Below are 14,890 nucleotides of genomic sequence, written 5' to 3'. Positions count from 1 at the left end.
GATAAAGGGAAATAACCTTCTATATATTTTCAAAGACAAAGTCAAATCGTTTTAGCTCCCATTATAACTAATCTTGATTATTTCTATTACAATCAAAATATTTCCAGACAGAAATGGCCTACCATAACCCCAAAGGGGTTTGTATATCATTTTGACATTTCAAGCGTGCAGCTTTCATTCAAAGAAATCTAACGCTATTATCTTGTGAATTGTTTCTCTTTCTGTTCATGTTTAAGACATAATTTGTAGAATAACTATGCTTTCCCCAGAGGGTCGGTTTCGAAGTTACATAATATATCTTTCTAATTGATTAAGTACGGAATATCTTTATCTTACAAATGATTACAAACAAGAAATGTCTTTTAAAAAGATAAACGGCGTAGAGGTAATAATATTTGGTGCATGAAAATTTCAGAATTAAACAGGATGTACAGACAGAAAATATTTATATACACATGACTCATCTGCAAATATTTCAACTTAGCAGCAAATTTAACTGATGAAAAGGTATCCTTTCAGTGAATAGAAGTTCAAACTGATTTGCCGTCCTGGGATTATTCAGAAAAAATCGTGTTGCGTCAGAATCCGCCATAAGTCAACCAATAGAAAAGGCTAAAGCAGTTGAATACCTGAAATAAAAATAAAACCCTTGCTTTTAAATCACTAGTGACCCCCATTACTCTAATTACTTGATTAAATTCAACTTAAAGCAAACAAGAAATATCTTTAAAAATGATAGTCGGCGAATTGTAATAAGGAAAGAAGTTTTTGAATTTTTCATCTAACATTCATCTTTCATCTAACATTTTTCAAATTGCAAAACTAAACACCGCACTTTAACAATTTAAATGGTTCTCTTTTAATTTTTCGCAAAGGTTTCTAAGGTTGCAATTTTGTTTCGTTTATCCTTAGACGAATAATTACAGCAGTAGTTTGATGAAGATTCATGAAGCGGTTCATGAGAAGAGGTCATTAAACGTGTTTATAGTTTTAGCTAAATTGGTCCCTATCCCCATTTGTAACAAAATAGCAGGAGACCTTACGATATTGTTACACATCGAGTTTGATAAAAATCCATTACATTTTAGTGGTTAATGTGAAGAAAGGCATATCTACTTTTAGCTATAGTGGTCCCTAATAGGGCCCACGTTCCTATATAAATAAATTTGGAAGAGGACCTTATAATGATGCTCCAGACCAAGTATGACAAAGATCCACCAAGCTGTTCATGAGACGCTGTATAAAGGCATTTCTAGTTTTAGCTCTAGCAGCCCCTAAATGGGGTCAAATGTCCCAGCTGAACAAAGTTGGCTGCGGGCCTCATAAAGATGCTACAAATCAAGTTTGATTAGAATACATGAGAAAAAATTAATTAAAGGATTTTTTTATTTATTATTTTTAATTATTTCTAAAATAGGCCAACTGATCCCGCTTTAACAAATGCATATTCGCTATTCATGAATCTTTGGACAATGACGTCACACCTATAAAAAAGTGAAGGTCAAGCAAAACAAACAATTGTAATTATTTCAATATTTCTGTTTCATAAGCAAAGTTTGACCGTAGTCATATCACATAGATAAACTGTATGCAGCGTACCTTCATTTCAGTGTAATGAGATTCAGTCATTATATAGCATATATATAATGAAACAGATTTCAACTGAGTTCAATATTTGCATACCATACTAAAGAAAAATATTCATATATAATAAATCAGTTAAATAATTCATAACAAATATATCAAAGCAAACAAGTACTCATTTTGATATGCAATCTGAATAAGTCACAAAAGCAATAAACCTTTTCATATACAGACGACAATTGTAACAAGGAAAATCTTTTAAAAAACACTTCTCTACATAAAAGACTCTTACCACAACCTTATTCATGTGATACGCAGACCGTATTCAGCTCTTTCTTTAATTTGATATATGTTGGTATTTGAACAGGTTTTTATCTTATTTATTAAACTTACTTATCATTTTGAGATATATCAATATTCTTGCTAAATATACTGAGCCAAAGTTAGCTTTAAAACTGTGAACAGCGTCGTTTAGGATAAACGCTTTGTCTACATTTCACTCAGCGTAGCACAATCAACAGAGTGAAAGAAATTGACACTCTCGTCCAATCAGACAGAGTGTTGCATAAATCTTCCATTTTGATAAATTATCTATAATGCGTTATCAAATAGTTTGATTTGCAAACTGAAGTCACGTGGCATAAGTAACGAAAACGAATTTAGACGGCGTCGCCGGAAAACATCAAACATTTGCAGATGGAGACCTTCAATAAATGTTGAAATATTTGGGAAAAGTAATAGCCTAATGTAAATAACTTACATAATATATGATGTAATAGTGAAGTTTAAATTTAATTTGCACAGTGTTGTTGTTTGCATAGTCATTTTCATGAAATTCAAGATTTTTCAGCTGACCTTCTGGCCTCCAGTGCAGTTGTTATTGTTTTCGTCTGCACTTACCAGAGTGGGGAACGATCCCTGGTGTCAAAGTATGTAGGGAATAACTCAGCTTCGTGAAATAATAAAAAGGATTGGTAATTTTTCTGCTTTATTTTCAAGAAGAACATGAATTTGCCGTGTGTATGAAACCGCGTACAATCCGAAACCGGGTACACCAAAAAATTTAAAATTAGAATAAATTATTTTAGTTTTTGGATAACAAAACTGCTAAATATCTTCCAGTTAAGCCTTCCGATATTCAATATCATTTAAGACTTAATAAATGGTTTATCTTTTCAGCGCGAACTTGTTCCGTGTCCCGTTTACAACAGAATCTAGGTCAAAATCCATCATACAGCTAACGCCGAAAAATCAAAGTTCTTCGTGGGGTGGCAAAGAATAGGTTCTGACAACGTCCGGCATAATTGTGTGTAACAACTGGCAAGATTTCATTATTATCATTATAAGAAAGATTTATTTCCAGAAAAAAGAAGGTTCTTAAATATAAGTAAAAAAAACCAGACACTGTTACACTGTTTTTTTAGAGTTTTGGAAGGTTTCAATACCTACAACTGCGAAAATTCTGAATGGGTTTTCTTTATTTAAAGTCCTAAGGTAGTAGACCCGTATTGACAAGTGAAAAATCACTTATTCTCAGTATGCGATTTCTGCACTTTCAGGGTTTTACATTATGTTTTCATTTTTCGTTTTTGTTCTCTACAAACCTAAAATTTTGATAATTGCAGAAAAGCAAACTGTTGACCCGTAATGACAATCGGCAATTTCCGTTCGTTTACGTGTTCTTCGCATGCGACTTCGGCATCCTCCGGTTGTTTTTCTGTTAAAGCAGAAGGATGCATATGAAGTCGCATACAGAAGATGTGTTATGTCATGTTGTTACAGGTCCATTATTAAGAAATGGAAAAGTTTTTTTTCGGTGTTCATGCGAAATGAAGTGCAGAATAGGATCGGCAGATTAAACACGAATCATGGATTTGCCGTTCCTATTCTGTCGTCCATTTCGCATGAACATCGAAAAACGTTTCGTTTCTTATATTTACATTATAATTCGTTTCCATTTGTAAACAAGATTATATTATAAATTACAAACATTTTGTTGCATTTAACTTTAAAATCACAGGTACACTGCAGCTGGACATATAGCAGCCGTGTTAACTGCCCGCCGTGATTTGACCGTTATTTCACACATTTGAAATTATTTACATTTATAGTTACGAAATACCATACAACATTCGATTTAAATGCTTCTTTGAAATAATGATTTTAAAAAAAACAAGGTCAACCTGACGCAATCCTTTAACCAACGGAAGTGGATTGAGCCCGGCTTAGCAATGAAAACGACAAAATCCGCAAGGACATGTAAAAAGAGTGAGATTTCCGGCGTGCACACGCGTTATCACTGCCAAGCCGGGCTCAATCCACTTCCTTTGGTTGAAAAAAAATGGCGTCAGGTTTATCTTAACTTTTTTTAATCGATGTAACTCATTGCAGAGTTGGAGCGGTCTTCTGCGCATGCCCAAAAGTAATTATCAAATTGTAGCGCACGGCAAAAATATGCACATTTTTGCATATCCGCACGCATTTAGTGTACAATATGCATAAAATACTGACTAAGGTTAGGGTTAGTATCACCATGGTTACAAAATATATACATTTAAGATACTTTTCGTTCAAATTTAGTTAATCCGGTATGTACCGGAGTCTGTAATTTATACCGGCGCTCCAAGTCTGCATTGAATCACAGTCTTTTTTAATATCATCGGCAAATTCTAAATATTTTAAAGAAGCATTTAAATCGAAAGCTGCGTGGTATTTGGTAATATTAATGTAAAGAATTTCAAATACATGTATGTGAATTGACGGTCGAATCACGACGGGTAGTAAATACGACGCAAATATGTCCAGACGAAGGGTACCTGTGATTAAAATCAGGTTCCCGGCCATTCTGTTCACCAGACGGAACAAACGTGACGTCATCTAAGGAACGTTGCGGTCGGTCGGTTATCACTAAGCATGGTTTACGTAACTTTCGCGCCTTTCCTTTTCCTGTTCATACGAAATGAACGTCATAGTTTTCAATGGAAAAGAATAGGGCAAATGTAAAAAGAGCTATATGTTAATGTTTGTAAAATCTTGTATTGTGAGAAATGTAGAAAAAGGTCATTTAAGCAAAAGGCGGAAAACAAACAATCAATGACATGTTGATTGTTAGACAAGTTATAAATTGGAACTGTGCACGTAAAACATCTTACACTGACTGAACAAAATTTCTTTCATTTTGCAATTCCGTACCAATGAAAAATCAATTCTGAATGTACAATTACCACACAATTACGTGATCAAAATGGAGGACATGTTGTTCATGTTTACGCAGCGAGCAAACTAAATGTTTTCATCGTCTTTGAAGGATCTTTGAGGAATGGAATTATTACTGAAGTATTTGGAAATGTGTGGCATTTATAAATATATTGGATTTATCAACCTATCTTATGTAAATATGTTGATTGAATCTTTTGCTTTGTAGATTATCTAACAAAATGTTCCAGTTGCCTATGTTTTGCTCGACCTATGGAGGACACCAAAATAGAATGGGATCATACGTATTTAAAGTCCTAGCTATAGACTTGCAGAGGGGACTATGTTTGGAATGTAGATCTAACTCTTTTCTAGTGCATAAGATCCAACACATGTGACGGATTTAATCGAAATTCTCTTTACGGACAGAAATTGACAGTTCTGAACGAGTTTCATATAAAACATACAAGTATTTCAAATATACAATTTTTATTATTATTAACGAACGAAACAGGTCAATAGAACATTGGTAATGCTGATAAATAATCGAGTAATCACAGATGACGGGTAAACTTCGGACAGTCAACATGAAATACGAATACAACCATGGCTGGAAGATTGCTAGTTCTACTTGTCCTGCATTCACTATTCGAATGGCAACTAAATCTGAAATAGAAGGGCGATATGAACTACAAGCTATAAACAATAATTTTTAAAGGCTATTTTGTTTGAAAGACAGATATTTATTTTGTATTTAAGTGTATATTTGAAAACTTTTTTGTTTTTATTAAAACTCCACGTATTTCGTTTTGACTGTTAAGTATTTAATTAAACCCATTCAAAAAACTGTATATCCTTATTCATATAAGGTTTTGTACTTTAAATTTTCACTTGAAATTTCGTTTTAGAGGACAGACTCTTTTACAAATAAGTCTTCAAAGTTTCACTAAAGGTATTCTGTATGAAATTACGATAATTTGAATTTTAGCAATTAGACCTACAAGAAAGTTGAAATTTCACCCAGTATAGTTATATGTTACTGCCTTAATCCTCTGAGACTTCAACAAATGTTAACGAAAATGTACGTTTAGATTCACTAATAATAGTCGTTATTCTATAACATAGTTTGTTTTTCGAAAACGTTTTGTTTTTTTTTTTTTTTTTTTTTTTTTGTCAAAAAAAGATCCAGATGTACGTTATATCATAAGAATCCAAATGCATCTGGAGAAATGCTGCATTTTTTTTAAATGTCTAAAAATGTAAAAATGTCATTCTTAGCCTCTTAGTTCGAATATATTCATATAAATTCCATATTACACATGTAGATACATGTATTTATTTTCTTTTACACAAAAATTCTGCTACGAAACGAAATATGCGAATCAAACATTCCTTAAGAGTAGATTTTTAAATCTCTGCTCAAAATTCTGTCCTAAAATATGGCCATAAAAATGAAAATATAAATTGCAAAGTTTAGAAAACTTACCATAATTAACCCTGAATGAAGTTGATTGGTGTGGTGCTAGAGGTGGTGTTGAAGAGGTTGCCCTGGAACAGGATCAGGAACAGGAACAAGAACATAATCAGGTACACTGGAATAAAATAATAAATGTAGAATTACTTCCCTTTTTCATATGAAAATATTTGAAAATTACTGGGAAACAGTAAACAGAACGGCAAACCATCTTGCAATCTTGCCGCAGTTGTTATACTTCTGGTCCCATGTTCTCAAAAACTTTTTCGTTTTCAGCTGAATTGGAGAATGAAATCTTAATAACAATTTTTACTACAACTTTAAGATTAAATTCCAGTAGAGACAGACTACCGATAGGCCTACTGAATAATCTCTTGAAAAGGGTCAATGACCATGCGAATTAGATATATAAATGACGAATAATTAATATTATCAGACTCAGCTGAGACTGATATTGTTTTGTAAACACGAGGCCTGTACCTAAGATTTGATAATTTACAACTAAAACCATATCAGTTTTTCACGCAACAAATGTAACCATAATATTTTCGCACCCTTTACTCTTTTACATAAACCGAAACTAGCATTTCAGCGGCAAAAATATTGTAATCAGCTCGACAGGGGAGAAAGGAAGTGAATATAAGGGCATTAAAATCACAAAATCTATATGATTGCCCTAAGTTGCACGTTACATAAACACATATGATCATAACACGCTTGTTGATCAGTTTATTACACACTGCATGCTGGAGTTTTCTTGCAGTTTTAGAATAGCATAAAATTAATATATATCACTTACAGAAAGATCCGTCTCCAATTCCACCAGCACTCTGTCCTTGTCCGTATGCCGGCATATAGGTGTATCCGCTTGAATAACCGCCGTACCCGTACCCGGCACCAAGAGCCACACCGATGATTCCGATGAGGGCGAAAAGTGCAAGAGCTGTGACTTTCATGTTTCTGAAAGTATACAATACATTTCTTAGCAAAATCTTTACAAAATGTCTATATTACTGATTTTAAAATATTCTAAGTTTTTAAGTCGCTATTGAAATAACAGGTAAAGCTGAATATTTACTATTTGTAGTTAAGCTATTGTGAATGTTAGATAAAAAAAATAATCAGTAGTTTTACATGTTTTCATAAGAAACTTTTCCTACCTTGTTGACTGATGACTACTTAATGGGAAATAGTGATAAACAGAAGGCCGGGCGCATTTTTATAATACACTTGTTATATCATTTCCTTCGATGCAGACTTCCGCCTCATCCGGTGAAATTCGGAACATTTCGTTTACTTTCGTGACTGGTGACACATTGTCGTAGTCCATATGGCCAAAGGCTGTCTCAAAATTTGTAAGCATATTGCGCAAAATGAGTGGCACTGTCGCCATTGGCATTTTCGTGTATTGACGGCAACTATTTCTATGTTTTAATACGATTTTTAAGTTTTAATTTCAAAATTGTTCTTATACATTACATTTATTAGCATGATCGTTTAGTATTTTTTTAAAAATAACAGACGTTTTGTCCAATTTTGTTTAGTCTGTTCTCTCATGAGCAGATGGCATGAAAATACTTTAGAATTACAATGTATAACAATGCGGTCCATTATTTCCATATATACCCATTGAAAGGCAAAAGGAAAAGAGGCCTACGTCATTATTATATTTTGCGAACAGACACAGGAATGAACAAACAGGCCGAAACAATATGTTATGTATTGCCCCCTCCGTCCAATAGTGAACTTAAAACATCATGTCACCTCCTCCTTTAGAATCTTGTTAAACGTTTAAAGTTCGCGAAATCGTGTGTCCGCAATAAATTACGTCACACAGACAATAGCGATGTAACGTACAACTGAACTGGCGTCAGACTTTTTTTCTTTTTTTCTTTTATTTAATTATTTTATGCAGGTCACGCCAAATATTTTTGTAACTTTTGCCATTCTGTTTATTGGCTGGTGTTTTGCTCAAGCCGGATGGCAGATTTCACAGTAAGTAATATTTATGTATATTTTGCATTAGGATCTATCTACATAGCTTCTAGTTTTGAACTGTTTTCTCACCTATTGTTACCTACAGAAGTACTGAAATGCATGCTATACACATTTTCAATTATTATTTGGGAGAGCCAAAATGTCGCCTTTATTGGGAGGTGGTCTTTATTCACAGGTTAAAATACACTGTAAATGTTAAATTGGGAGAAAAAACATGTGGTCTTCAGAGCCAGGTAGTCTCTGTTCAGAGGTGGTCTTTAGCATAGGTTTGACTGTACAATACAAGTTCTAAGTGAGCTTTAAAGCCGGCTACAACTTCTTTATTCTGGTATTTTACGTAACTAAAATTCCCCTTGATTTCTATTTAAATCTAGGTCAATACATCGTTCTAAAGATTTTGAACATGAAGATTTTCCAATGCCAATTATCTGAAAATTTTTTAAAGATATATTTTTGATCAACAGATTAACAATATTAAATACTAGTATACCCTGAAAATTCTAAAAATACTATACTTTAGAACGTTGTAACTGCAATTTAGCCTATAATTACGGATTTGGTGGAGAAAAAACAAGGAAGCTAGACCATCACGTTTACTTTTGTTTTATACTATTTCTCATTTTCTTGAAATTGGGCACGAGTCTGAAAATTTAAATAAAGTGTTTAAAAGCAATATACAAAAAACAGTGTGATTGCGTTCAAATGCATTGCTTAAGGAGTGAGTGTACGGGTCCCAGTGACTTATACCATTCTGTACGGATCAGACATTGTCGGAGGAGACAATCAGAAAGGTACATAAACTTTCTGAATGCACCCGCTTACCAGTTTTAAATACGAAAATACTTACAGAAAACAGAAAATTCTAATGCAGAAAAAAAATCTTTGTTTTCAGGAAACACGGAAAACAAATTCAAACAAAATCACGCTATTCATTCGACGAACTGTCACAGCGCGGGGTGCCGTTGTCTACATGCCCGGACTGTTATACTATAAACTCCAAGCCTAGATTGCACGTGCGGTACCGCGGAAGTTATCAACCCAACCCTGACATCGTCATAATAGAATCTATACATGATATGATTATTGGTAAGTTTATGAAAAAATATTATCTTGAAATATCCTAAAAGTTATATATTCTATTTCTGTTCTTAAGATATAAAACTACATTGAAGCCACTTTCGAGCACGAATTTCACGTGCACATGGAAAACTCTGGAGCAGTGTGTATCAGGAAGAATAGTCATGATATATAATAGACAAGTCATTTGTCACTGCGACAGGCTATGCACTGATTGATCCACCATATCAGTAATTTTATTGAAAATGTACGATACAGATTTTAAAGGTATCTCTACCCAAGGGTGGTAATAGGTTTGACTCTGGAACGATATGAGCCGCGCCATGAGAAAACCAACATATTGGTTTTGCGATCAGCATGGATCCAGACCAGCCTGCGCATCCGCGCAGTCTGGTCAGGATCCATGCTGTTCGCTAACGGTTTCTCTATTTGTAATAGGCTTTGAAAGCAAACAGCATGGGTCCTAACCAGACTGCGCGGATGCACAGGCTGGTCTGGATCCATGCTGGTCGCAAAGCCACTATATTGGTTTTCTCATGGCGCGGCTGATATATCTTTGATAATGTCAATTTTGGTGAAAAATGTTTATCTCTGCCTACGAGAAAAAAAAAGATTCTTTTACGGTACAGTGACGCTTTTTAAAGCGGGACAATGGCGCTTTTTTATGCTAATTAAGAAATCCTGAAAAATTTATAACAATTTATCATTACGTAAAGTCAGTATTTACCAATATACTATTTCAAATTCAAAATAATTATTGAAATTACCCTATCAAATTGTTTCTTGACGGTGAATTCAAAACTGATCACCAGAGATATTTTTGAAAAATTTAAAATATTAGTATTACAATACTCAGAATAATATATATAATATGAATGGTGTTAAACATAAAGATACATTAAGATAAGATGTGGATCAGTGAGGGTGCACAATTATTATTAAAAAAAAAATTACCGTTAAAAATCAGTATGTGATATTTGCATCGGAGCTAATGACATCTTCGTACCATTAACCCTGAACAAACCTGACTTGTCAAAGATTCTAGAGTTTTCAAATTCCTGTACGTCTTCCCATTTTGCATTTGCTGTAGGCATAGGAAATAGAGATCAATATAATTGCACCTTTACTAATCCTACCAGGTGTTCTGTATTACAAAAGTGGATCTATTGTGACATTTTGATACAAGCAAAACTGTATTATCTGCACTCTTATTTACCTACAGGTACTTCGTTTTATTATTGGCTTGTTAATTTTTTACCATATGTAAGTTGACAGAATCATAGGAACCATGTCTTGAGGGGTAAATCAAACACAAATGAATAAATCCTTAATGATTTTGTTGTGCAAAAAAGTATGATATTGTGTCTTAAACAGTTTTCATTTTCCACTCAATTGTGTAATTGCAAGGGAAGTAAACTAATAGATCTCTACTTATAAGTACTAGCCCAAGGCAAGAGTTGCCATTCTTTGTGGATCACAACTTTAAATTAAAAATTAAAACTTCTGTTATTGATATTAACAAAACTATCATAAACTTCACATTTGTGAAATCATTTTTGGTTATTTCAAGGACTTGGAAATTAATTTCTAGACTTTATTTAATGTAATTCTATCATTGAAAATTTTAGGGCCTATCTCTATTTGCTGCGTTTTCCCGTGAAACAAGTTTTTTTAGAAATATAAAGTGTGATCTTCCTTCACATTAAGTAATGTGATGACATGTTTTATTATTTTTCATCTTTCAGTGATTGCTTCCCTTGTTATAGCCACATCCTGGGTGACCATTTTCTCCCTCTTTCTTCATAGTAAGTATGTCATTGTTTAATGAAAGCTTTACGTTTCACATTTTATGATTTCAAATTAGGCCTTGAAATTGTTTGTTTCCGGTATCCAGACCTACACTAAATGTTTGGCCCGACTCTAAATGCATTATGGCCTTAGAGATTTTTTTCAACGCACTCTTTGTGCTCTTTAAACATGGTCAGTGATGTTAGAAATCAACTTACTGGAGTTCTAAAGGCATATTCCCCTTATTTGTAATCTTTTTTTTTTTTTTTTTTTTTTTTGACACAAAAATAATTTCCGAAAAAGTCCTACTTAATAAGAAAAAGCCCCCCCCCCGCTTCCCCCCCCCCCCCCGCCCCCCGCAAAAAAATACTAATTTTACAATTTTTAAGGAGCTATTTTTTAGCATGTTACTGGAAACAAACAATCGTTTTTATGCCTTAAACAAATACGGTAGAAAATCATGAAGAACCACCGGTCTATCGTCGTCTTATGCCCTGTTCATACCTTCTATGTTTGTTGCCACAACTCAGATCATATGTTGGCTTTCCTGATTTAAAGATGGAGGAAGATCCTAAAGACCCATTCGGGTACTATTTCCGGCATTGTCGACCCTGGTAGAACCACCGACTTTTCATGAAATGATTTGACCCAGGCAATACTTTTACATATATGAATGTGTGTTCAGAGTGTTTAATCGCCAAGACACTTGTCCCTTTTCAGGCAACTGGCATTGTTTTGATATTTGAAGACTCAGAATCTACCGATACTAGAGCAAACGTGAATATCAATACTGAACTATTTTGTTTCCATCTGTCTGGAATATAGCACGTGCTTATATAGCCGGCGGAGTAATAAATAAGTAGTTCACGCAAGTTCTTCACCACACGTATGGAAGTGGAGGAGGTAGTTTCTAAAAAATCGGCATGCACTGACGCTGTGCGAGAATATAGAACAACAGACTAACTGGTAGTCTATATACAAACCGTAGAACTACTTACTAATAGATTGCTTAAATGAAATGAGTCAACTGGCGCTGCGTTCCAAACAGATTCCTTTTACTTTTCTTCTTTTGCATTTTGCAATGCGTCATCTATTTTATTGTAACTTGTATTATGGAACCGGTAAACTCAAAATTTATTGTCCAATTTTGACTCGAGAGTCTGTGGTCAATACAGGTTCAAAATATTGTATAAAGGTATTCGTACTTTTCTTACCACAGGTCGAATTAATCAAAACGTGAACCAGGGATTTAACGCCATGGTGATGCCCCAAATAGACCCGCACCAAACTTTCATAGACGGCAGACGACAGGGGTGAAATCACATTAAATGCACGTCTTCATCTACAGGAATTAATCAAGTATAAAAAAAGATTGTTCACGCTTTAACATCTTTTTGTTTCGCAATAAAAAAAATGAAAAACGATGTTTGTTTTTTATTATCTACAGTCAAATCGGCTTGCGGCCAATATCATGAATATGTACATGTAATGCATTTACTTATTTGCAGCCGGTAATATAGGAAACAAAAATATATGTTTAAATTTTGTTTTAAATGTTTCGGGTAAACACAAGTCCAAGATAAAATATTTGTATATACTTTTGTATGAAAACACAGGGCACTATTTTGGATTGTTATACATAAAATCCTTTTTAACCGGAAGCTAAATGTAATCACTATAATGGATGCAAAGTTCCGTCAGAATGAACTGTTTGTACTGGAGAACGATCAGCCTTGGTACAAAAAAAAAAGATTTCAAAAACTTTCATTTAATGTGCATCTGAGAATTGTATGTATTTGAATTATCAAATTCACCACAGTTAAACGTCATTCATTAGCAGGGTTGCCAACCCACGTGATTTTTCGGTATATCGTACATACGGGTAAAATAACTTGATTCAGGTAGCAATTTTGCTAACACTTTTTTTATTACGTGACGGATTTTAATAGCGAGCGCAGCTCGCGAGCAATTGCGCGAAGCGCAATTGCGAGCGCGTAGCTCGCCTTACGGCAATGTGTAGGCGAATATAACAAAGGTGTGCCGAATGGGGCAAAGTGATGTAGCTGAAAAATTTTCCTCTCGTCTGGGCGCCGCCATTTTGGGTGCCGCCATTTTGTTCTACTTCCGTCAAAGTCGGGAAAATTGTTTTGTTTTTTTTTAATTTTATATTTGAGTTACAATCTCTATGTTCATTAGGTGTCTTTATTTTTAAAAAAGTTATGTTATGGAAATAATTTCAATTTAACTTTTGATTTACAAAGTGCGTGTCCCTACACGACAGGTGCTCACAGGAAATGCTTTGTTGGCAGTGAATACAGAACTTCATTTGATTGCTGAATATTATCCATCACTCAAAAATAATGCAAGAAAGATTTCCAGTTGGTAGAAAAAAAATATGATTTTCTTTTAAAAGATCAAGCATTGGCCAGAAAATGGGATAGAATATCATAAAAAAAGCATAAAGCAATAAGAACGCCACAAACAGGTAATGACGTAACCGTGACACCGGTTTTCCATAATTTTTGCAACGTATGATATTCGCTGTTACAGGTATAATGACACTAAATTTTTGTTTCTTTTCAAGTGAATAGGTTCTCGGAATTGTTTTAAGCAGTGAACAGTTTCTTTGCCGTTTAAGCTACGCTCGCTCAGAGGCTTTGCCTTTTTCATATTAGCGAGCTCGAAGAGCAGGCCCGAAGGGCCTGCTCGAGAATCGAGCTTTACGGTAACGCAAGTATACTTTCACACTTGGTGATGGATTTGAAAAGTTTCGTCGGAAGTTTTAAAAAAGCGCACCCTAGCGGACTGGTGCTCACAGGAAGTACTTCTTTCCGGAGTGAATACAGAACTTCATTCAATTGCTAAAAATTATTCATCACTCAACAATTTCCAGTTGTTTGAAAAAAATACTATTTGCATTTAAAAGACCAAGCATCGGCCAGAAAATGGAAAAAATGCCATTAATAAGCGGAAAGAAACGGGAACGCGGTAATGACGTCACCGTGACACCGGCTCCCATAAATTTTGCAACGTATGATATTCACTGTTATAGGCATGGTGACACTAAATGTAGACTTTTTCAAGTGAATAGGTTGTCCTGAATTCTTGTGACTAGTGAATAGTTTCTTTGTGACAAATAAATGTTGCAAAATATTTTTAGATAAATCCGATTTCTTTGAGCTCGCTTTGAGGCTTTGCCTTAGTTCATATTAAAATAAAAAGAAAAAGGAAAACGAGTGTTTTCTTTCGCACAAAGCGTCTGCGACACATTCTTAATACTTTCTTCATACACTTCGTCTAAATCCCAGTGTGTACGTTATCTACACATTTGGTCTGGGAGAAGTGTTTGAGAAAAGTATTGCGAATATCTGGCAGGCGCTTTGTGCCAAAAAAAAGCACTAGCTTTCCTGTCTTCGTCTCTGTTTATAATATAATTAGTCAAGGAATAACGAAATCATACGTGTTATCTGAATCGGTCGATTTCCTGTGTGCACAATATCGAAATGTCACTCTAATCATGTGTGTTTCACAATTATTCAAAGAACCACAATTCCTTGAGGCTGAAATAAACATACTGAATATATATATCATAATTGGATGAAAAGTTTAAACAAAATCTGTTGAAAACAGAAGAATTTTGACCTGATAGGCATGCGATTTTGTAATCATGTAGAATGTAAGTAGCGAGAATTGCATAGAAACTGGTTAGATCTCAGTCCATTGGACACTATAGTGCTTCTACTTTCTGTCAATACAGGGTCATGCTGACAAATA

General features: G+C 34.3%; 1 protein-coding gene and 1 long non-coding RNA gene across 2 annotated transcripts; one reads left to right on the top strand and one right to left on the bottom strand.

Annotated features, from left to right (window-relative positions):
* Nucleotides 1-4,984: 4,984 nt before the first annotated feature.
* Nucleotides 4,985-7,729, bottom strand: LOC123555513 (uncharacterized). Its single transcript, XR_006687308.2, has 4 exons — nt 7,414-7,729; nt 7,053-7,213; nt 6,266-6,371; nt 4,985-5,445 (listed from the first exon to the last, which is right to left on the bottom strand). It is a non-coding gene; the product is annotated as an uncharacterized LOC123555513 (long non-coding RNA).
* A 361-nt stretch (nt 7,730-8,090) lies between these two features.
* On the top strand, nt 8,091-12,540 carry LOC123555511 (uncharacterized). Its single transcript, XM_045346118.2, has 4 exons — nt 8,091-8,248; nt 9,144-9,337; nt 11,074-11,133; nt 12,336-12,540. Exons 1-4 carry the CDS (start codon nt 8,163-8,165, stop codon nt 12,431-12,433), a joined length of 438 nt encoding a protein of 145 aa, XP_045202053.2. The 5' UTR covers nt 8,091-8,162; the 3' UTR covers nt 12,434-12,540.
* Nucleotides 12,541-14,890: the final 2,350 nt, after the last annotated feature.

Source organism: Mercenaria mercenaria, chromosome 7 (assembly GCF_021730395.1).
Source record: "Mercenaria mercenaria strain notata chromosome 7, MADL_Memer_1, whole genome shotgun sequence".
Taxonomy (NCBI): domain Eukaryota; kingdom Metazoa; phylum Mollusca; class Bivalvia; order Venerida; family Veneridae; genus Mercenaria; species Mercenaria mercenaria.
This window is presented reverse-complemented; position numbering and strand designations above follow the sequence as displayed.